Source organism: Micrasema longulum, unplaced genomic scaffold (assembly GCF_059751315.1).
Source record: "Micrasema longulum isolate JH-2025_06_02 unplaced genomic scaffold, ASM5975131v1 h1tg000661l, whole genome shotgun sequence".
NCBI classification, from domain to species: Eukaryota; Metazoa; Arthropoda; class Insecta; order Trichoptera; family Brachycentridae; genus Micrasema; species Micrasema longulum.
The window spans coordinates 271,245-296,995 of NW_028277857.1; the positions used below are offsets into that span (position 1 = coordinate 271,245).

Here is a 25,751-nt window from a genome sequence, read left to right on the forward strand (position 1 = left end):
GGGGGTACTTTTTCCACTTTTATTTTCCCTTTTTATCAATCCAATATCAAAAAACCTCCCCTGTTCGTACCATTTATATGCCGATGATTTGCAATTGTATATTCATTTCGAACCCGTTGACATTGTTAAAACACATAGAGTAATTTCACTTGCACTCGAGCATATCTTTTCATGGACAAAAAAACATGGACTTCTCATAAATCCAACAAAAACCCAAATTGTACTTGTTGGTACTAAACAAATGTATTCAAAAGTGAATTTTTTCACACTTCTTCTTTTCAAAATAGATGGTACAGAAATTCCATTCATGACTTCAGTCAAAAACTTAGGTATTATCATTCATAAGCATTTAGGGTGGCACGATCAAGTTAACGAAGTTAGTCATAAACTTTATAGCAGTATGCACTCACTTAAAAGATTACAGAATTTCTTGCCAATTAATGTTAAGCAAACATTAGTACAGAGCTTACTTCTTCCACTCCTTGACTACGCAAATGAATGCTATCCAGATGCTAACTCTGAATTGCTTGATAAGTTCGAACGATTGCTGAATATTTGTATTCGTTATATCTTTAATCTTCGCAAATTTGACCACATAACCGAGTATCACACGCAACTACACTGGCTCAGTATCAGGCATAGAAGAAACATTCACATTCTATCACTTCTTCAGAATATTTTAAATAATCCCACTTCACATGTTTATCTGAGAGAGCTCTTCCAACCTCTTTCACAACACGGACTATATTTTTGTTCTTGAAACGAGAGAACCCTTTTAATACCCTGTCATCGCTCGAATTTTCTTGCCTCCTCTTTCACAGTAGTAGCCGCTCGATTGTGGAATAATCTACCCACTAATGTTAGATACGGCCCCTTCTTCATTTATATTTAAGTCAAGATTGAAATGTCACTATCTAAGTATTTAATTGTTCCTTTATCCTTCTTCTTTCCTTCCCATCCCCTCTCTTTTCTTCATAATGTAGAGTTCTTCTTTTAAAATATATATTTATTTTTGTTAATCTTTGCTTTTAATTTTTGTATTAAATCGTAAGATTCAATATGTCCATGTATTTTTAATTTTCTCAAACTGAACGGTTTGAGTAAGTAGGTAGATATTGCCTTAAGGCAATATGCCCGCCCTTATATGTATATTTATTGTATATGTATATAAAGTGTCAAATAAATAGATAAATAAATTAAATATGCCTTTATGTTTTTTTTTTCAAAAGTCTGAACTTCAGAATATTTTGTCTTCTACTTGAAGGAACACGATGTTACATTACCCCATGGAAAGTATTTTTTTAGCTCACGTTTTCAAGAGTTAATAAGACATGATGTTAGTAATAACAGTCTTTAAAAAAAATCCGTTAACGTCTGATTTCCAACAAAAGAATGCGACAGACACTTCATTAAAAAAAAGTTTAACAACATTATGAAATATTGTTTTTCCGGAAGAAGGAACATTTTGAAGAAGTCTCTTTTTTAATTCAATTAAATCAAATATTCATGTAATACTATTTTGACCAATGTCAACTAAGGCAGGATGTCAGCAGAAGTGGATCCTTTTATTGAATTTTCCGAAATTAAATACTCGCGTTTGTGTAATACTTATGTAAAAAAGTGAATTGAACAGGAATGTTGCGTCTCATAAAGCGAAATAATACGGACCAAAATGGACACCAAGTCGTTGGAACAAAAGGCATAATAGTACTACGCGCGTGCGTTTCCAGAAACTATCTAGCAGCCAGTGGGCCACATGGCGACGGTATCTACCTACTGTCTACAAAAGCTTCTCTTCAGAAATCTATCTCCCTTTGTTAACCATGGAGATGAAACAGTGTTTGATTTATTTAGTTTTTTGTTGCTTTCTTCTTGGCATGAACACTTGACCAATTTACTACTATGCTCTATTTTTTTATAAATTTATTGCCATTTTTTTAACTTTGCTGGAATTTCACTCGTCCATGCGCTTTATAGCTGCACGATGATTGGTTATCTAGCTTTCATATATCAACTTTAAAATACCTTAATTTTGGGGGATCTAGAATTCCAATCTTATATGCGCTTAGTAGCTGCAAGACGTGTTTACTCCTTTTTATTATTCATATTTCTTTTTTTAATATCATTAATACACTAAATTTATTTGTTTGAAAACTGAAATAAAATAAGCTGTATAGTAAAAAAAAACAACATAATTTATTGATTAACCTCACCTCACATTACGGTACTTATTTGTATGGTGTTAGACCATAGAGTTAGATTAAATATCATATACTTATATGTTTTGTTTATGATTAAACAGAAAAAAATATTGTGCTAATGCAACAATATTTTTTCGCATTTCGAACCATAATAATTTCTCAGCGCTATTGCTTTGACGTTGAGCAGTTACATTTTTGATTATTTATTTTTAAAATTAATAACATATCTCGATTTGAATAAATTATTATTATATTAATAAATCATGGAAGTGAAAACAAAGTGCTATAAACCGGGGTACGTACATAATTTAGAAACGTAATTGTATAATATAGATATTTCTTGATTCAAAACCATTGATTTAATTCCATAACAAACTTTACATACATAAGATTAAATATTTTGCAATTTAGTTGTGACTGCGTAATGTTGTATATCTCTAAATGAAATACAAGTCTGCTGGTTTTATTTCTTCAAACCTTAAAAAATTGCATGAAAGTTGAAAGTATTCAATATGTTTAAACCGATTCATCAGTCCTAAAGACGCCTACTTGGTCAATGAATAAAATAATACAAATTAATCAAAGAAATTTTATTGATTTTAAAATCATTATTAAATTACAGTTACCCGTCGTTGTAAAAAATTTTTTGAAATAACTTAGTTGAAATGAATTGTAATTCACAAAAAAAATATGAACCAGTCGACATTTTAATCCACTGACGAGTAGTATGATTTTGTTGAGTAATGAATTACGTCATTGACTTATATGTTGTAAATTTCATGTATTGTTCATTTTACTTCTAGGTTATTATGCGTCTATCAAAACACATTTCCAAGGAAGTATTCCAACAGGAATTCAAATTTTTCATGGCTGGCTAGTAAATACAAAAAGATTCCAATAGTTCAAAGAAATTTACTGAAAATCGAGGATAACAAAGTCCACTTGCTAAAGTTTTATAGCCACAGTAGTGCAACGTACAGTTTTTTAAAGAAAATCATTAAATTGAGATATTTGTTTTTGGGAGGCTTTCTGTATGGAGGGTACACAGTTAATAAGGTAAATTGATATTTTTTCATATCATTTTACTGTGCCTATACAAAAGGTTTTTTTACGAATTATTTTTTTTTTCATTCAAATAATTTTATTTATTATACTAGGTATATTTTATTTAATATATTTTCTTCGCTTTCATTTTTTTTGTTTTTTTTAATGTTATTTTATTTTACTTTATTAAAAACTATTTTATTTTATTTAAATTAATTATATTTAGTTTTACTTTGTTTTTTTTTATTTTTTATTATATTATTATTATATTTTTTTTATTTTTTTATTTATTTAAATTTTTCATTTTTAAATTTATTTGACTTTTTTTTACATTATTTTATTTCATTTATATTTTTTTTATTTTATTGATTTTATTATTAGTTTTATGTTTTTATCGTACTCTAATAAGACTGGTAACACCGATTACAATGTTTTTATTCGAGAAAAAAATGTGTGAATAGGCTGCAATAAAATTAGAGACTTAAAAATGTACTCATGATTATTTTTTCAGAATTACACCGAATTGAAGAACAGTTTTTCAAGTGTAAATTTTCCAAATATTGAATACCATAAAATGATAAAAACAGCTCAATCTTACTTACCGAAAAAAGAAGACGTAGTGGAAAAATCATTTGGTAAGTAATAATAATATTATACATGTAACTAGCGGACCCGACTGACATTGTCCTGCCCGAACGTTGGCAAAAGACTTTTCATTAATAAGTGGGTACCTACATATTTGTTTGTGATGAAATTCCAAAACTAAAAATTAACACTATTAAAAAAATATTGAACTTTAGTAGGTACTTGTTAACGGTTGAATTCCAAAACATAAAATAAATATTTTTTCAAATATGGCATTCTTTTTGCAAACGTCAAAATCCGGTTGTCTCACCAACAAAGGCAAGTACTTATGTAGAAATACGATTTTTAAAAATAGATTAAATTTGATATTATTTTAGTGTCTCCGAAAATCTAATTAAAATATATAATTGGGTAGAACTTAAAATAAATTTAAGGAAAGAATCTGACTGAGATCCACAAAAAACAAATGCTGTTTGTAAACATTCAAAAACAAACTTTTTTTATACACAAAAGAAACAATATCTTTATTTTTTTTTGCAAAAGCATTCTCCTCGAATGCAACCCTGGTAGATCGACGAATAAAACATTTATGCTCTTAACTTCTTTTTTACATATTCAATTGAAGATTTTAATATCTACGAACACGCACAGCGCAAAGATCTATATTTTTCTGAAAACCGCACGTAAATCGGTTAAGCTGTTTAGGAGGAGTACGGTGACATCACACGTACAGAGGAATTATATATATAAAGATTGAACCAGGGTATGACTTTTATGAGTTACGCACTCATGAATCAGGGGTCCGTGATTCGCAGCCCGCTCTATTACAGCATGGTTTCAATGTTTAAATATTGAGCTATTTATAATATGAATACTCTCCAAAATATATATATCTCAGTCTCAATTTCAGTCTTTACTATTCTGCCTACGTTTTGATATATTATTTTTTTTTTTATTCTTTCATGTTCATTTTTGTAAACTTAAAGATCTTAATTATTTCTTGATACGGGTCAGATTTATCGGACTGAATTATTTCACGGACATATCAACGCCTGAAAGTTTATTTCAATTTTCATACTTCGACTAATATTCGATCAATCAGCAATGTTATTTGTTTACCCACATTTTGCAGACTGGATTCAAATTTTCCCCATAGGGTTAGATACTTAAGATTGTCATATTTCAATACTGATAGAGAATATTTCAGAGAAGAGAAATGGAAAGCTAGGCATTTACAAAGCTTAAAACTTGTTATTGGCTGTTTTAGGATAGCCATAGAAATATTTGCCTATGTAATTTTCCCCCTAATGACATTTCTCAAATATAAAAATATAACGTTTGTGATTGTAAATATAGTTAGTGTATGAAGAATTTTAGGTGTTTTATTAAACGAAACATCTTAAAAAGCATAACTTTATGAAATAGAAAGTATAATGTTTTAAAAAACTTTTGAATTATTACTTTTTTTTCCAGATATTTGGAAATCAATTTCCACCAGTGCTTCAAAAACGTTTTCCAAAAATTTAAATAATTTCCGTAAGTACCTGTTCAATTTTTTAAACTCATTCATTATGATAATAGGTGTCTATGATTTTTTTTTCTTTTTACTGTAGTATTTTTTTCTGTGATATACTTAGAGTTTGTACAAATACCCTAAGGTTATGTGTTTGAAAACAAATTAAAACCATAGAAGACTGTTTTTGTTTTGAAAAATACTCTTTGGTGAAGATCCGGAAAAATCTTATCGAGTGGAGAAAAATCTGCCTAGTATTTATAAATTTTTATTACGATCCTTCCCATCAAATAATACCATATTGTAATCAATATGTTTTCAGGAAGTTCAGTATTTATTTAAATAATTTTTTGAGTTAATATACTACCAAACTAAGGCGATTTTTATTTTAATTTTTTGATTTGTATTATCATTTCTATGATTTTTTCAAGTTTTCTTTTTTTTAAATTTCTCTTTGCGTGACGTCAAAAGTTCACTTCGGTGAGTGGTCTTGATTGATGGTTTGGCTTTCCGGAAGCCTGAAATTTATCACAACACTCTGTCATTAGTTGATTTAGTAGAATTTGTGACGTCATATAAAGTAGTTCATTTTTAATAAAATTATTTTCGATGATTTTTTCATGCACTCCAGAGAAACTTTGCCGTACAATTTAATGCCCTAATTTGTACCGCATGTAAGAGAATATTTTATTTTCAATATCCCATAGGACAAAACTTCCTCCTTTAAACAAAAAAAAAACATTTTTAGGTGAATCTGAGGAGCATTATGCAGAAGCAAATCAGGAAAACCCACTAACCGTTAGAGAAAAATATGAAAAGAAAATTCAGGAGCTGGAAAACGAAATTTTACATTTCAAGAAAAAAAGTTCCAAATCAAAAGGCAACAGGGCTAAATATTTCGAAAATGAATCAAAGGTAATATAAAATAATATTTCTTTTTAAATATTAAAAAACAAAACAAAATATAACGTATAAATAACTTACATATATCGACGCACTTTTAATGACCCATCAATAATATAAGCCCACCATCCACCCGCAGCTGTTATAGAGTCCTGAGGGACTCTCTGTCAGCTGCGCATGGAGGAAAGTTAGTATAAATATTCCTAAGGAATACAAACTCTATGTAGATTAAGGAGGGGGAGGAGGACGTGTGGACAGTGGCCAACACGTCGGCCCCACCCCTCAAGATCCCTTCAATGCCTCTGTTTTTTTTTATTCAAAAAAATATGTTAACAAACAATTTACATAAATAAACGTATCCAAATATACAAAAACATTTTCTTAAAACTATAGTAACATAACAAACATAACTTACACAAAACATAAGTAAAAACACGGATATTTACATTAAGAGAACGAATTTGGATAAAGAAGGACTCCCTGGGTGGTCAGAGGCAGAGGATCCGAATACCACCCCCGTAAGGGGAGGACAAAACAAAAGAACGTGTGCGATCCGCTCGGAAGGAAGCACAGACCCAACTGAATGAGCATCCTACAGGAACAGTTGCCTGACGCCAAGACAGTAACCCCTCTTGCTAACTGGGGCTGGATGCCACCGCTGGCTATCCTCCGCTGCCTTTCTTACACAACGTCCTGCTCGACACTGCTGTCTTCCAACAGCTGTCTGCAATGTCTTCCAACTTTAAAAAAAATGACAACCTCATCCCTATTTACTCGTAGCCTTGGGCAAGGGATTGCGTTTTACCCCGAAATACTGGGTCCTCACCCAAACTTGGCCACCTGTCTACTGAAGTGAAAAGTGCCCACCCAAGCGTCGTTGACAGAATGAGAATTACTCCAGTAAGAACTGAGAAACTGACTCATACCTGTATGCAGAGACAAAACTTAAGGTGAGGAAAGTACATTCTAATTTCAAATGCAGAGAATAACCCGAAGTTGAAGACAATAGAATGTACTCTCCTCACATTAAGGTATACCCGTATGCAGAGACAACACTTAAGGTGAGGAAAGTACATTCTAATTTCAAATGCAAAGAATAACCCGAAGGTGAAGACAATAGAAAGTACTCTCCTCACCTTAAGGTTTGTCTCTGCATACGGGTATCAGTCCTCAAGAAGAGCGATTTGTTAAAATCGAATGTGATGGATTCTGAAAGGGATCTAAGTATGACTTAATGATTTTGTTTGTTAACGTATATGTTTATGTTTGTATTCGTATGTAAATATGTATGTGTAAACTCGTGCAGTAATATAAAACTAATTAAATCAATATGCCCGCATAGGTGGGTTTTGAAAAATAAAAAAAAGCTTTTTTAATGCTTTGTACCTACTGTCAATCTTCGTATGAGAAAAATAATTCAATAAAATGTTAACTTTACAATTAAAATTTTATTTCAACAGAGACCATTGATAGATTTGTACTCTGAAATCTTGGACATCTTGGCGGGGTATGATTCAAGATTTGGCATGGATGACATTCTTCCAAGAATAGTCGTAGTTGGAGACCAGAGTTCTGGCAAGACGAGTGTCCTGGAATGCATTGCAAAAGCCAGGATCTTTCCGCGAGGCGCCGGTAAAATGATGACCAGGTAAACATTAAATTAAACATCTTTCATTTTGTGAAATTTTTTGCTTTCTTCAAAATTTTAAAAATTTATCGTTGGTATTTCAAAAGCGTTCTTTGTGCTTGGTACTGTTTTCTAATTAGAAGATTGTCAAACCTTAAAAAGAGTGAAATAACGATTTGAATTTTTTTTCAGAGCTCCTGTGAATGTAACATTATCTGAAGGACCTAAGCACGTCGCTGTGTTTAAGGATAGTGCTAGAGAATATGACCTTAAAAATGAAGCGGATTTGGAATTATTGAGAAAGTAAGGTCTTAAAACAAACCATTTATATTCTGTTTCCCCAATATATTAAAATAACTCCTCCAACAGCCAACTTGGTGTAATGACTCATGACTCACACATGGAATGTTCCGGATTTGATTACCGGTGAGATCATCAAAATTAAATGTGATTGTCCTCAAGCCTGGGTGTCTTGTGCTGTAAAATAAAAGGACGATTGATTTACAAATCAAACAATGTCTTCTTATTCAATTTTTGCCTCAATGTTTCCTAGGTTATATTAACAAAGTTAATCTCCATTTTTTTCCTCATTTACATATATCTTATCTTATCATAGATATGTCTATGAACTACTAGGTATTGAGTACTAACTTTGTGGTTATTCATGTAATAATTATAATTAAAAATGAAATGAAAACACTGCTGTTCTCTGTGATGGTTCCGGATTCGATTCCCAGTAAGAATATAAAAAAATAATGTTAGTTTTATCAATCCTGGTTTTCTGTGCTGTAGTTAGGCCTCCTGTGCTGATGTGGTGCAAAAAAATAAATTATTATTTTTTGTTCGTAATTTTTTTATTTGTTTTATTAATAAGGTAACGGTCGATCGTTTGAAATGAGGTGTTTTTTAATTTTATTTTGCATCTTTATTTTGGCTATTTTTTTTTTTATTAATGTTTGCAGTATTTTATATTATTCAATATAATTAGTTTACAACATATGAATCATAGTAGTCGTTTATTAAATTCATTAAGATTTTGTATTTTACAAAAGGCACTATTGAACTGTTTTTCAGTTAAGAATGATTATATTAAATTGAACTTACTAGAACACACACATGCATACAACGACGTTTTGAATTATTTTTAAATCACGACAAAATTTGCACAAAATAATAAACTTTTTAGCACGAGAAGAATAAAAAGTTCATAATTGTTTGTAGGGAAATAGAAAAAAGGATGCAGGATAGTGTCGGCGATGGAAAAACAGTTTCTAAAGAAGCTATCTCCCTTTCAGTAAAGGGCCCTGGAATTCAACGGATGGTTTTAATCGATCTTCCTGGGATTATTTCAGTAAGTAAATTTAATTTATACAGATATCTCAAAAACGAGATGAAAATTTTTAGAGAAAGAAAAAAAAACATTTATATATTACATGTACCCATACTGTACGAGTACTTTTGCCCAATTACTCCAGCCATGTTCTTTTAGAAGAGAAGTCCCGTTATTTAACAGCCCATATCAAACAGTGGGTTTTGTCATTCAAACGTCGTCTGTACAAACCGGATAACGCAAGTTTTCTAGAGAACGTTGATTGTACAATAACGTCAAACAGCGGTCCCATCATTTGTGGCTGTCATAGCGATATGAACAGTTTGGGAACATTTTTGCGTCTGAAAATTAGTGGAAATGTAATGTAGACAGTCGAAAAATATATAATTTTGATTGATTTTGTAAGAAAATCATACTTTGAAATCTGTGAGATTGACAAAATATCACCAAATTATTGTTTTTGACTTTCGATGACTCTATAATAAAAACACGTTTTTCTAGGTTGTCTATTTACGGCCACAGATTGCCTCAATTTTATAAAAAATAAGTTGATAAAAGTTACACGTTGAACACTATAAATTTAATTTTATTAGAAGATCGTAGAAAAATAAATGAACTTCTTATTTTATTTAAAATTTTAAATTCGGAGCTCGACTGTTGTGAACTCCTCAATCTCATTAACTTCAAAATACAGAATCGTGTCACTAGAAGTACGGAGTTGTTTGCAACTACGAGTACATACCAGGGGCAAAAGCTCCTTATAATCGATTACATGCAGCTTACCATATTTTTTGACATCGTAAGTAATGTTTTATAATACTGGAGTATTATTAGGAAAAAACACATCACCAAAAAAATATATTACTTTTCTTGGGTAAGTAAATTTATACATTCCTTTATTCCATACAGCGACCAGTTGCGCCTCTATTAGCCAAAATTATTACTACTGGATTAGACGAGATTACTCTGCTCACTTTAAAATCACTAATTCAAATACGTCTTTAACCTAAAACGTTAGAATCACGTTCGAAAAATTACACTTGCGATTACAGTAAAATCTTGCAGCTTTCATTAATGCAATTTAGTCTTTCAATACTTTTTCATAACGGCTAGTATTCTTTAAAATTCAATAATTTGACTGACGAGAGTCTAAGGTAGGTGACAATATACGCACTCGTTATGTGTGAGAAAGAGATAACGAATACATTTTATATCTCTTAACACGGAAGTTACAATAATAAGTAAGTAATTGATCATACTTATGTTTCGGTGGTTTGAAAGTAAAATTTCTTTAAAAGTAATGAATATTTTGATATTTTAATCGAAACGAAAGGATATTTTAATCCACAATATAGTACAAATCCTTTAATGGGTTTTAAAAAACATAAATTTGCTAATTGTTTTTTAATTGTAATTCGTTTTTGTGCATACGATGACAGTTGAATATTGTAGGTTATTCTTCAGTATCCGTTTAAACTTTTAAAATTAAGTTATGATAAAAACGTTACTAGTGTAAAGTGTTAAGAATAAATGTATATGAAGAATTAAAATATGTATAACTTATGTCGTTTTGTGAATAATAATGTGATATAATAGTTGATGAAACAATGATTCTTAAAACGTAATTTATGTTTTGTTTGGTGAACTATCGTACTCGGTAAGGAATACTATAAAATTATTTAATTATTATCATTTATTAAGAAATAGTGTTTTATTTCAAGACAAGTTATAATAGTCTGACTTAACCAAAGATGCACCGGTGCGCTAATGAGTTACTTTTTCGACGCTTAGCCCAAAACGCGAAATAGCTGCGCGGATGGGTCGTTGCTCTCTAATGACGTAGGCGGAGGTTCAAGTCCATAGGGGTTCCAATTTTTTTTTTGCAATTGTGTTTTTTTAAATTGTATTTTTTAAATCAAATGTTTGTGCTACATTAAAAATATTTTTACTGAAACTATTAGCCGCTGGAGCCATTTGTTAGGAATTATTTATTAAATATAAAATAGACTTGTTTTTTATATGCCATTTTATCAGAATTTTCATAGCTTACCAATTTGAAAACTCTCCGGTACATACGTAGGTCTAACTATGCACGACACTCCTATTCCGCGTTTACATTCCTCAGCCAACAAATTTACTTGTGATATAGAAATTTTTAATACGACAATTATCTATTTTAAAACGTTCTTAAATGAACTGTTTGAAACTAATTATTAGTGTCGTAATAAAACTTTATTTTTTCATACATTTTTTTCTCTGTTTTTGATGTGTATTATTATTAATTATTATCTTTTTCTAAAATTACTTTATCAAATATTTTTGTGTACCAGATATAATGTTATTATCTTGTATATACTTACTGTAAACTAATTTTTATTGTTTGTTTTTAACAATGATTTGTTAATACCATTTTTTTATACGTCTAAGTGTACGTAAATATATACATATTTTTGTTAAAATTCTTTACAAGTTATTAACAATTTGCTTTGCTTAGGACCAACAATAGACATACAATTGACATGAACAATTCATATTTACAATTTAATTGGCAAAGTGGCGACATTATCGAGTCTTTTTTTAAAAATCAAAAACTTTGTTCCAAAAACGGAAAAAATTCTAATGTATGAAGCCTATGTAAAAACTAAAATATGTTATACGCAACAACTATGTGGAACAGGATATTAAAATGACATAAACAGACTACAAAGACAACAAAATAAAATATTAAAGTTAGTATATGACCTTCCCTATCTAACTGCGACTCGAGAAATTTTTTAACAAACTAAGCAATTAATTATAAATGAACTGTTTCAACTAGGATCATTAAAATTTAGCCATAAATTAGCCACTAATGTAAAACTTGTAAAAAAATGTAGTCAACATGGACATAATACGAGAATATCATAAAAATATCATGAACAACTTTCTAAAACAAGACAAGGACAATCAAGACCAATAAACTAGGGACTGAAATTATACAATAAACTAAACAAAACCAAACAAAATACTCGGACACACTTTTCAAAAGATGTAAAAAATATTATTTTGAACAACAGAGTATGAATAAAAAATGTTTACATTATTTTTTTAAAATGAATGTTATAATCTGTAAGGGTTTATAAATAAATTTTTGAATAAAAAATAAAAAAAATAAAAAATGTGAAAAAAAACTTTACATTTGCAAAATGTATGCCCACTGAAGTAAAAAACTCAAAACTGTTCTGGCGATGTTCTTAATGTTTTTTTTACAGTCAAATAATGTCCGTTGAATTAATTGGATTTAATTTATATTTTAAGACCCAGACTATTGACATGGCAGAAGACACAAAAAAAGACATAAAAGAAATGACACGATTTTACATGATGAATCCAAATGCTATTATTCTGTGCATTCAGGTAAGTTAAATATATATTATATTTTATGCCCACTTCAAAAAATAAAATTAAACTGTAGAAATCGAAAATATTTATATATTTTGTTTTTTTTTAAAGTTAAATTTGCTTGGATTATATTTTGTAATTAGAGGTATTTTATAAAAATCTGTAATTCGTTGTACTGAATACTGATTATTTATAATATAAAAAAAAATATCTCACATCATCTTAACATAAATATTTATACAACTGTTTTCAATGGTAGGTACGTGTTTTTAAAAAACATATATAAAATTTTATTTTAGTTCCAAATTGAGTTTCAGTAACTCATGGGAATTTAATACATCGACATTGTATCAAATTGTATGTAAGTAAAACAATAAAAAAAAAGTTAAATTTTGTGGATTCTAAATCCAACCAAGATAGTTTTTCTCTAGCGTATTGAAAAAAAATACTTTGGGAAAGATAGAAAAATGTGTAGATTTCCTTCCTTTACTTTCTTCCGAGTCGTTTCTTTCCCATCTGCTAACAAGCCTTTAGAATAGAGGCTTAGCGGGCTAGTCCTTAAATATAAATATATATCATCAAGACATTTCATCAATTGGAATTTTTTAGGCATTTATACGAAATATTTTTCAGGATGGATCAATTGACGCTGAAAGGAGCAACGTTACTGATCTGGTCTCCGAATGTGATCCCAAAGGGCTAAGGACTATTTTGGTACTTACTAAAGTTGATCTGGCCGAAAAGAATAATTCAAGTCCTGAAAGGGTAAAACACCATGACTTATTTTTATTCTTATTCCTGTAGATAGGAAATAGGATTCCTGTGATAAATGAGCCCCTGACGTTACTAAATATTATGTAGATCTTTTGTAACGGGTTCTTAAAAATAAGTTATTCCCCTTCAATACCCAGGTATTTTAAGATACCCAAACTACTGATTAGAAGCGGGTGTTATTTTATTGCTTAATCTTCCCCTCCAGATCCGTAAAATATCAGGCTATTGGGTAAGAGACTAGCTCTTATACATTCTGGGGTTTAGCCGGGGGCGGGGATCACCCAATGATGCAGCTTTTTCTTTGATATCACTTTAATTTGTTAAGTGTTTCATCATCTCCATTGCACAACCCACATCTGGAAGTATAAAAAAGGTTCATTCTAGCAAGCTGTTTATTAAATCTGCAGTGCCATGTTAGTGCTCTGGTGGTAACTCTTGTAAGCATCATTAAGTCGAAATCAAATCTTTGCTAGTACCTATTTATTATTTACTTCACGAGGTATTGACCTGGTACTTTTGCCAGAGCACTATGTTTTTCTTTTAAGAAGGATTTATACTTAAGAAGGAGCACATTTGTGAAACACACATTAGGGTCGAAGGTATGTTGGGGCTGTCTTAGTTTGCAGCCTCTCCAATTTATCAACTGCCTAGTTACCGTCGATGTTTGAGTGTCCAGCTACCTAAATCAACATTCATCGACTCAAACACGATAAATTTACATGTATTATTTTTTATCCATATTTTCTGATTTTATTCTAATAAATGAAGTCCTACGATTTTTATTTTGATCACCTTAAATACAATTGTTCTGGTCATAGTTTATTATTATTATTTTCCATAGGTTTTTCAAAGAAACTCACGTAATCAAAATATATTTCGTTTTTTAAATTTGTCGTTCCAAGAATGAATGTTTCATTAACTCTTGTGTGCCTGTGATGTCACACTAGTCGACATAAGACACAAGACATGATGTATCTCTCTTATTTTTTTAAATAATAAACTCTTAATAATAAATCTTCAAATGGTCATTTTCACACTGGATTTCGAAAGTCAAATTTGTATATCTACTCTGGATTTTAATACAAAAGATATTTATTCTCGCTACGCGAAGAATGAATGTCCGCTAATTCAGCAACACATCTGTATAAGAGAGAGCACGAAGATAGAACTCAAAACAAGTAAAACAGAAACGCTATTCTATGGCGGGTGTTGTGTAAAACAGATTAAGTCTTCAGTCAGTTATTGACAGTGATGAGGGACGCACGCGCGTAATATGAAAGGCGTATATATGATTTTTAATTTATTTTGCTATAACAGGGCTAAACGATATGTTTTTTTTGCTTGAATTATAGAAAAAGAGTTATTTAATAGTATGCCTCCATGGTTTTTTAAAATTTCTAAACTTTAAAATATTCTGTATTTTACTAGTGGTAACACGATGTTACATCACCTCGCGCAAAGGGATTGTTTACAACAATCTTATAGCAGTTAAATAAACTCTAAATATAATTTTTAATAATCTTCAATTTTATCATTAAAATCTTATCCGCACCCTGTAGTGCAAAGGGCACTGCAGTGCAAAATTAAATGCAGCGTATTGCTTTTGTGCCTTTATAATATCAAACCATCGCTCAAGGGTTCCTGATCTAAAATGCTGTTCCAATTCAACGCCTTAAGGGGAAACATTTTGCATCATACAAACGTAGTCCAGAATTTTCCTCATGGATTATAGTACAAGAGCAGTGTTTTTTTACACACTATAGATATCAACTATTGGCGTGTTTGATTGTTTTTTTTATTTTATTTGTTTTTTATGGGAATTATGACCATTAAAAAACCCTTAAAATCGCTCATTTTTATCTGCCGTCTTCAAACGAACAGACCCAAAAAAATTGTATTCTGATATTCTTTCGAAAAAAAAAATTGGTTCAGTTTTGAGGTGCGGAAAACGAGACAGCGAAACCTCGATTTGTGCACTTTATTTAGGCATGATAAATCCGACGTGCATTTACCTTTTTTGGAACGTAACGGGGAGGCATTTGCGAGAGAGTGAAAAAAAAAATGTTCATATACCTATTCATCAAAATTTTCAGCCGATGCGTCGCTTTTTATCTTCATAAGTATTTTTGTTTCTTTGTAATGTTATTTCAGTCGAATAAAAATTAGTTTGAATTTGGATCGCATGTAAAATACTTAGAAATTCGTGTTTCATCTTTGTTGTGATATCAGTCTTCTTTGAAAAAAGCTTTCAAGGGATATATCTAATACTTACAAATAATCGAAATTAAGATGTGCGTTAATTTATATTGAAAGAGGTGTAATTTATTGCAGATAAAGAAAATCTTAAGTGGAAAACTTTTTCCCATGAAGGCCCTTAGATACTTTGCGGTAGTGACTGGAAAAGGAAACAATGATAATTCCATTCAAAGTATAAAAGAATATGAAGAAAAATACTTCAAAAGATCAAAGTTATTCAAGTGAGTACTGAACAGTAAATAAGACGCTTTTGTGGCCATACGAAATGAGAATAATGTACTTTAACTTAGTTATTACGGGAAACATATCCAAGTTAAAGAAAATGTAAAAAGTTTACTGTCATTCAATTGATACAAATAAGCTCCTTTTCTGATAAAAATATTGAGATAGCAAAATATCAAACCTCACATATTTTTTAAAATTTTAAAATTAATACTTGAAGCACAGTTTTTCGGAAATAATGTGGAAATCAGACAATGCACACGGCAACCTCTGGTGAAAACTGGCATCAAGAGAAGGTGATACGGCTGGCTAGGCTACATTTTTGTTCTTTTCAAATTCAGGACAAATTTACCGTTTATTATGCCCGTAGGTAGGATGACTGGTCTATTAAACAGCCTACCAAGAGAGGTGGATCTTTTCCATGCTGGGATTACCAGTTCTGGACCTTTTCTAGTGTTGTGGACTCACGGATCAAAGCAAAGGTCCGAGGTTCGAACCCCACTCTACCACAACTTGATTACTATTTTATAAGAGTGATTTATTTACAACTCGTTGAAAATGGCCTTAAAAATTAATAATTAAGGTTATTCATAAGACCGCAAATACATTTTTTTTAAATAAAAAAATTATAACTGTGCATACTAAACATTTCTTTATAAATATGTTTGTAGATACTCGTATTTTATTTCTTCATATTGTTACTGTTTTAATTCAGTTAAATGTTACAGTTGTTATTGTTTGCTAATTACTAATTGTTCTACCATATTAATCTAATATAAACATTTTTTATATATGTTTTTGTAAATAATAATAAACATACTGTTTAATTGGTAGTTGTGCGGTTTTGTAGATTTAATTAAATAAACATTACGGATGCCTCGGCCTAATTTACGGGGCGTAAGGCTTTTACCGTCCTTGATGTCCACGGCCGTTGGCAATTCAGGTCTAAACTACGGGACGCGGACCTGGCTTGGAAGGCCGCATGGTAGTAAACCGCAGATAGAAAGGGCTGTAGAGATTTTGTGGACACCATATATCTACATTAGGAGCGGAGATGGATTAATTAACTGTGATTTTCCATGTTGAATATTATTGTAATGTCCGCTCCATAGTTGGAGCATATGGTGTCCACAAAGATCCTCCAAGCATCTTTATCGGCTGCCAGCTCCTTTGCATCCTCTTAAGTCAGGTTCGCGTCCCGTAGTCCTGACACGAACTGCCGACGAATAGTCAACAGTGGACGTCCGGACGTCGAAAACCTGATGCCTATTAAAGTATATCAATGAAACTTCTTGGTTTAATTTTGCTTTTTATTATTTTGACCAACGAGCGTTTTTGCCTAAGTAGGCATCTTCAAGACCGACTATTATCATAATCATTAACGATGGAGTTTTATCAAGAAATATTAACAAAAAACATCAACCTTTTAAAGTAGGCAAGCGTGGTTAAGGCTCTCAGGAGGCATATGCAGCACATGGCCGAGCCAACCGTATTGCCTCCGCTTGATGACAGTTGTCACCGGAGTTTGCAGCTTCAGTTTTTTTATTACTTTATTCCTCACAAAGTCAAACCACTGCGTCATCTCCAGACAGTATCATACTACTGAATGTGGCGCCTGCTATTCTTAGCCGCACTCCCAGTTCTTTTTGAAAGCTGCTATTCTAGAATAATATTAGAGTTCTGAATAAGTCCTCGCTTTTTTTAAAAATCGGTTCACTTCAAAAATATAGCAAGGAACTTTATTCCTCAATTGAACGCAAACAGAAGGTGTCGATAATGCTCACTTTCTTCTAATTGATGTTTCATTTTTAAGGCTTGTAATTGTGTAACCTGTACTTTTTTTTCAGTTTTGGTACTCATTTTTAAATTTGGATAAAAAGTGAACAATCAAATTGTGTTTGAACTGATTAAAAAAAAAATATGCAAAACTAAATATTTTACCTACTCATTTGTTTTAAAAAAAATATATTTTTAGCGTTCTTCAGAAAGGCTTACTCGAATATTTAAATATGTGACCAATGCGTGGTTATTCAGTAAAAAAGTTGCATTATTTATTGCTATTTTTTTTTTAATTTTAGAGATATAGATCCAGATTCGTACAAAACTGAGAACTTGTCGAAAGCTGTGTCGGAAATGTTTTGGGAAATGGTGAGTGAAACTGTGGAGTTACAGGCGGATGCGTTCAGAGCAGAAAAGTTGAACTTGGAAGCACAATGGAAAAATCATTACCCTCGGTAGGTTTTACATTTTTGATAAATTCTATGAATCATAGGGGAATAAAGCGGTCTAGACAGTTGAGGAAATGTGGACGTTTAAACAATCATGGGCAGAAGGGTGAATGTTACACAATATTGAAAATGGCCGCCTTAACCAGCCAATGAAAGATAAGTGAAAGAAAATATCACCATCATCATTAGTACACCGATTGCAACGCATCTTGATAACTTTTGTTACATGAAGGTAAGATGAGCAGTCTTACTATGAAATGTTCTAGTGTGAAAAAACCATATTAAATAAATATTTCATATGAACTATTATTATTATGGATAATTTATATAGCGCCATTTTCCTAATAAAATACCTAAAGGGCGCTTTTCATAGTGATTCTATTGTTAAATTAATTTAATTGAAGCTATTAAATTTGTAATTTAATTAATTATTAATTATTTATTATTTTGTTGTCACATGCTACGGATTTATTCAAATGATTTAGAGAACAAGTGGGTTTTAAGTTTTTTTGGAAACATCACTTGACTTTCATAGCCTCGCACCCCCACTGGGAGAGCATTCCATGCCATAGGGCCTGCGACCGCAAATGCGCGTTCACTAAATTTAGTGCGCTGTTTGCGTAGAGGTATAATAACTTTTCCTCTCGCCGTAGACGTAGCTGATCTAAGCGTGAGTCGCCTGTCCGCTAGTTCATCTGGAATGCATAGTTCCCTTAGATATTCCGGAGCAGAGTTGTGCAGTGACTTATACATAAGCTAACAGAGTTTGTATTCGACCCAATGTGGAAAACGTATCCAGTGTAGTTCCCGAAGTAGTGGAGACTATGTCGGGAATCAAACTAAAGACCTTTTGCATGGAAAGCAAACGCACTGACCATTACATTTAAAGGCTGACAATTGATATAAATGAATAATTCCTTGTCTTCTTCAATCACTGTTACATCTGGAGTACCTCAAGGAGCCCACTTCACTCCAGTTTTATTTAATATTTTTATAAATGATAATATTTATGTTTTTCAAAAAAAAAAGTTCTTGCTTCGTGCTGATGACTACAAGATACTTGTCAAATCTTCTAATGATTGTTTTATTTTGAAACTGGATATTGATTGTTTGTAAGAATGGTGCGTCATCAACTGTCTTCAACTTTATATTGGCACAAATATAAAATTGTATTTTTCTCGCGACAGCTTAACAATTCAACCACAAACTTTACCTTGACATTACTTTAGATAGTAAACTCTTCTATCTTGAACACATTGATAATATTGTAAACAAATCTCTCACACTTCTTGGCTTCATAAATATAATGATGACGGACTTCAAAAATATCACTACCATAAAAACTCTTTACTACTCACTGTTCGACTTCATCTTGAATAAGCTTCTCCAATTTTGTCTATTGTATAAACTCATGTTGACCATATTAAGTCCGTCCAATACCGTTTTCTAAAAAAAGTGGCATTGTTGGTCGGACTACAAAGGGTTAATTATTCTTATTTTAAAATATAACAATATCTTAATCAGCCATCAATAAAGACATAAAAGTAAGATGGAACTTATTTGCTTTTTCAAAATACATATTATGTTTTACGAAGGTTTTGAATGGGTATGAACTATTTTTTAAAACATTTATTTTCTTTATAGTCAAACCTCTTACCAAGTTCTCTCCTTTATCCTTTTCAATAAAAATACACGTTTTTAAGGACATTTTTTTTACTGACGCACCCTTACACACGCACCCTAACACATTCATTCAGACACATTCATACAAACACACATAAATACAAACGTCCCACACACTTAATTTTACAAATTCTGTTCTTATGAATTATGTATTATTAGATTAACAGTCGATTTTTTTAATTGGCTCTTGTATTGTAAATATATTTTTACTTATTTTTTATGCGATAGCTGTAAAAATACCGAATATATAAAATCAATAAATAAAATCTCCGTTGCAATCAATTTTTTATCATGTTCACAAACATGTCACTGGAAGTCAAAACCTGCTATTTATCAAATCTTATAATAAATAATATCAATATATAATAAATAAATAAATAATAAATCCACCTTGCAAATGCAAAAACTTCCATATTCCCTCCTTAAAAATGATTTCTCTCTTTGGCAATATTTTTTTTTTTCTTATTTTTTTACAGACTTCGTGAGTATGACAGAGATGAACTATTTAATAAAGCGGTACATAATATATTGGATCAGAGTTATAACATAGTGAACAACTCGAGCAAGCATTGGGAAAGAAAAGCTTTCGAGAAATTATGGGAAATTATAAAGGAACACCTGATAAATGAAGTTTATCTGCCGGCAGCCATGATGGAAAACGAAGGTAAAAATAACTCAACGTTAAAAAATATTTTATCTGCAGTGTCAACAGCTTATCTACCACATACCGCACACCGTATTTGAGTACATAAGTCTCCTCGGTGGTTCTTACAAACACAGAAAAATTGCTTGGAAGCCACCAGATGTGTAAATCCAAAAGAAACTTTAACGGGGCCACGGATAGTAGCAAGAACCTTCATTTGTTATTTATAGAGAGAGAAAAGGACAGAACCACAGCGCACATTTAAAATGAAAACGACTTAACTCAAAAATAGCTTAAAATGAGTTAAGATCATAAAGCGACTTCAATGAACATTATCCATCATTATGCATAAAAAAAACGTAACATTTGGGTGGGAATATGACAAAACCGTTACATCGGTGTCTTTATTACTCCGATAATTTATATTCCGTGTCAGTACAGAAGTGACGCAATTATTGTTGTGTTCACGTTGCAGTGTGAAGGACGCAATGCAGACTAACATATAGTGACCGAAAACCGGTCCAGTCGATTTTATTCCGATACAAATGGCATGTTTACTTTATTTAAAAAAAATGAAAACGACCAATTTAGTTTTGCGATTGTTTCGTTCCGACATACCGATAATCTTAGTCTCTTAATTAGGTTAATGTCATTTTATTATTTGAATTATCGATCGAGCGTATCTTTTTTAGTCTTCTTCGTTTTCTGCATCCATCAATATTCGCATCGTAAATCTCTTAAAATCGTTCCACTGTCCATTCGCTCAACATGTCCGAACCAACGCAAAACTCCTTTCTCGATTTTGCCGATAATGCTTACTCAGCCTAACATAATGTACGGATCTCGACATTTGTACACTTATCGTTTATTGTTTTAACACATTGATTTGAAATCCTTATTAAAAGAAACTTGTTATCATAGAGATATTTCAGTTTCTAGGCTGGCAGTTAAAGCGATCGTTTTGCCAGTATGTGACAAATAAATAATTCATATGCGCTGCCATTAATATACCGATTCTTTGCCTTACGCACTATTTGCTGCGCAAAGGGGAATGAGGAAATATTTATCCCACTAAAAAACAGCTTTAAAATTGGTAATACAAACCTTAGCTCATAACTCATACAAGTCATTGGTTAGAAGATCTTTATCAATAAGCCCACCAACGTACAAAATTAATTTATTATCATACTATATATAAACATAAAAATAAACGTTTATACAAAATTGCTTTGACTATCTAACTAGGATCATTTAGCCCCGTTATAAGCCAGTCAAAAAAAAAATAGGCAAAGTCAAAAATATAATTAAATACAAAGTAAAAAAACATAGTAAAACATGAAGTAAAAAACATATTAAAAAACACATTTGAAAACCCAGTAAAATCCGTAGTTAAATCAAAATACATAGTAAGGAAACAGAGTAAAAGAACTAGTAAAAAACATAAATAAAAACCCAGAAGAACACAAAGTAAAAACAAAATGCATAGTAAGCAAAGTAGTTAGACACGTAGTTAAAAGAAAAAACATAGTTAAGATGTAATAAAAAAAAACATGGTATTGTGTAAAAAAATATTTTTTTAAAAGTAGTAAAAGCAGAGTAAAATTGCATTTATTTATACAGGTAAATGCATGTATATATGTGTATTCATTTATATATACATATGTATGTATGTGTCGCAGCAGAAGTATTAGAATCAGTCACTCAACAGAGCGGTTAGGCGGTTTATTCAATGCAGGTGAAATAATTCAATTAGATGAATCTCACCTGCATAAATAAAGGTTTCAGCTCTTTAACTTCACAAACATCAACAGATGAAAGAATTGAAGGAATATAGATGTTCAAATATAGACAGAATGGTGAATGTTACACAGTGTGTAAAGTGGCAACTTAAACCAGCCATTGACAGGTCGTAAGCCCTGTAGATGCCTAGACTTCTATATTACATTTTCTTAAATGTTCTTCATCTCTGTTGTAATATGTTAATATAAACACCTCCCCAGGGAGTTGAATCCAGTCCTTGTCTACAAAAATTTGAACAAACTCAAAATATTGTTGATATTTGGTTAAGTTAAAAAACGATAAAAAAGTTTTTTACTTATAAAGTTGAGGTCAGGATTAAATAGTAAGTTTAATTAAGGAACACGTTAAGTAAAAAAATCTTTTTTTTTTTAATTACTTAACTAAATCCAACTTTTCCTAACCTAACCTAACTTCACATAAGAAAATAAATTATCAAATAAAACAGTTTTTATTTTAGTATTAAAAATAAAGAGACGTTCACTCAACGTTCATTTTACGAACGGACTAGATGAACGCCGGTATTTATTGAACAGCCTAGCCGGTTTAGTGGCTGATTTAACTATTTGAAGGAGACATAGATATTTTTGTATTGTAACCTAACCTAATTTAACCTAATCTAACTTCACATAAGAAAATAAATTATAAAATAAAACAGTTATCATTTTAGTATTAAAAATAAAGAGACGTTCGCTAAACGTTCATTTTACGAACGGACTAGATGAACGCCGGTTTTTTTTGAACAGCCTAGCCGGTTCAGTGGCTGATTTAACTATTTGAAGGAGACATAGATATTACTGTATTGTAACAAAACGATAAATCATCAAAAAAAAATACACTACAAATATGGAGTTTCGTTTATTGATAACTTTTTAAATTTAATTTTCGCAGAGGACTTCAATACTGCCATAGACATCAAGCTCAGGGATTGGGCTGAAGAATTGCTTCCAACATTGTAAGTTATTTGTTTATTTAAAAAAAAAAATACAAAAATAAACCATTATATTATATTGCATTAAAATGAATGTCGTGATGGTTTTATAACAACTATGGTGAAGGTGTATAGTGGGTTTTGCATGTTGGTTTGCATGTTGGTTTCATTGGTGTCCTGACGAAGAGATGAATACGTCTCAAAACCGGTAGACATAGAAAAGGCGGTAAGCGGTTATATACAAAAAATTAATGAAATTTAGCATTTTATTATATATTTTTCATTGTTCCTTGTTATCTGGATATCTAGAATATGAGGGTATTAAATGCAAACTTAGCAATCTCCACCTAAAATGGAAAATGAGTTATTGATGCAAAAAATAAACTACGCATAAAAACCTATCTATCTAAATAATAGCGTAATTCAAAACCATTTCTAAATCTTGCATAAACGAATTTCAACTATTCTACTTGACACCGCAAACTAAGCATTCTCCATCGAGTTGGTGAAGCATAGTTAGACATTTCTCAATTCTCTTTTTAAAATTTTTCGAAAAAAGTGGCTTGGTGGGATTTTAGTTTTAGTAAAAATATAAGAAGTGAATATTTTTTTTTTATTGTAAAAATGTATAATTATACTATTAAATAATAATAAATGTCAAAATTTTGAAAAAAAAAAGTATATTGTAAAGAATATTTTTATAACTTATCTTTGTTTAAAATGAAAAAAAAGAATAAATAAATTCGCAAATATATCAGTAACTCCTTCAATGGAGATTTTTTTGTTTGCTTCATATGTCAATTCCTAAACAAAGAAAGATAATAATCATAATATTTCGGGCTTATGCATCATATCTAGTTTTATATGTACATAATTTATTATAAAAATAAATACGTTGTGTTTAAAACTGTCTGAAAATTTTGTTAATTATCTCTGATTCTTAGTCTTCTTTGTTTATTCTCAAATGTAAAAATATTGAAAACAAATATATTGTTAAGTGTCCTCGACACGAGTAACCCCAGTGAGGTCACATAATTTTTATTATTAATCATTTATAATGGAAAAAATGAATAAATAAATAAATATGTAGACCCATATTAAGACAAATATGCTAAATTTGTTGCAACAGCGAGGGAAAACATTTTTGAGTGAGTAATATGAAAGTCTAGACATTTACGGAGCTTATGACCCATAATTGACTAGTTTAAGTGCTCATTTTATACACTTTGTATCATTTAATATTCTCCCCATGTTTAAACATCTACATTGCCCCAACCCTACATAATTCAATGTTTTTACTTTTTCTTTTACTAGTTGGTTAATTTCACAATGTTTTAAGTACCTGCGTCCAAATGTTTGCAGAAATGTTGGATTTCCTCCCTAGAGAGTTATTTAGATCTTGCGCTTTTTTGCACTGCTTAATATTTGCTTAGCGTTTAGAAGGAAAAAACACTTTTTCCAGCGATTAAAAGATGGACTCCGGAACCTATGATAAAAGGAACACAAGTCAGATGTTTAGTGCAGTACTTAGTGTATACATTCATCAGAGGCGGTTCCTTAGTATGTGCACAAGTGCAGTGCACTGCGAAGTAAAAATATGTGGAAATAAATTAGTAACTTTATTGAAAGTAAAAATATTTTATAGGTACAAAAAACAGGGATTCGTTGCAATATTATACTCGTTAACATCATAATATTCAATACTAGCGCCAAAAAATCTAGCGAGATCGACTCTAGCGGACGATTTTCTCATCTTGTCTACGCATGCGCAATCGTCCCTGTGCATGTTCTATTTTGCACAATTTTTTACCCTGAATTTGTATGAAATATGTGATTTCTCCTAAGATTTTATTATTTTTTTATCTTGTTTTGATTACATTTTTGAGCACACACTATTTATATATGTGTCTATTATTATTTTTTTTCTTCTTATATTTAAAATATATTTAAGTAAATTACTTTTCTTTAATTTTAATTGTATTATTTTACTCTATTTTCTTACTTAAAAAAAAAAAAAAATCTTTAAACTATTTTTATGTTTATTATTTTATACGTATACAGTATTATGTCTGTACTCTTCTTATTTGATTATTAATTAAAACTAATGTCTGAGCACCCGATGACAAACTATTATTGAATAGTTTATCGGGACAAAATATATCTTAATACTTTGTTTTCTTTATAATGTATTAATATTGTAATAATATGTATATTTTATTGAATAAAGACTCTTTACTTACTACTTACATTGTAATTTGAGCGAGATAGACAACGCTTTAAACCGGTGAATTGTGCGTTAGAGGGAGAAGATAATATACATACTCCGGGCATTGCCAACGCATGCGCAGATTTGAAGTTTGGAGTTCGTTTGCAGTGTCACTTTGAACATGCGTAATGACATGATATTAGTACGAATTAAGTTGGTTTAGTATCCTATAACGTGCGTATAATGTTAGGCAAATTTAACGTTCATGGTTCCGATGCGCTAGCTGTCATCTGTCATACTATTGCCCGTTTATCACGTCAGACCTATCATATTGTTATAATATTATTGAACTTAATATACAAGTTGACAAAATGTACAGAAATGCACTGACCATGTTTTCGGTCTGGAGCCGCCAGTGACATACATA

The 25,751-nt window shown here is 30.9% G+C and overlaps 1 protein-coding gene across 1 annotated transcript in view; it reads left to right on the plus strand.

The window, feature by feature from the left end:
- Nucleotides 1-3,819: 3,819 nt before the first annotated feature.
- LOC148279869 (dynamin-like GTPase OPA1, mitochondrial) overlaps nt 3,820-25,751 on the plus strand; it is a 36,275-nt gene continuing 14,343 nt past the window's right edge. The window contains exons 1-11 of the mRNA XM_088229280.1: nt 3,820-3,880; nt 6,092-6,258; nt 7,707-7,894; nt 8,066-8,176; nt 9,095-9,224; nt 12,501-12,599; nt 13,218-13,349; nt 15,690-15,835; nt 17,915-18,070; nt 20,224-20,411; nt 23,079-23,142. Of these exons, the coding sequence (XP_088085406.1) occupies nt 3,820-3,880; nt 6,092-6,258; nt 7,707-7,894; nt 8,066-8,176; nt 9,095-9,224; nt 12,501-12,599; nt 13,218-13,349; nt 15,690-15,835; nt 17,915-18,070; nt 20,224-20,411; nt 23,079-23,142 (1,442 nt within the window). The remainder of the gene's footprint in view (nt 3,881-6,091; nt 6,259-7,706; nt 7,895-8,065; nt 8,177-9,094; nt 9,225-12,500; nt 12,600-13,217; nt 13,350-15,689; nt 15,836-17,914; nt 18,071-20,223; nt 20,412-23,078; nt 23,143-25,751) is intronic.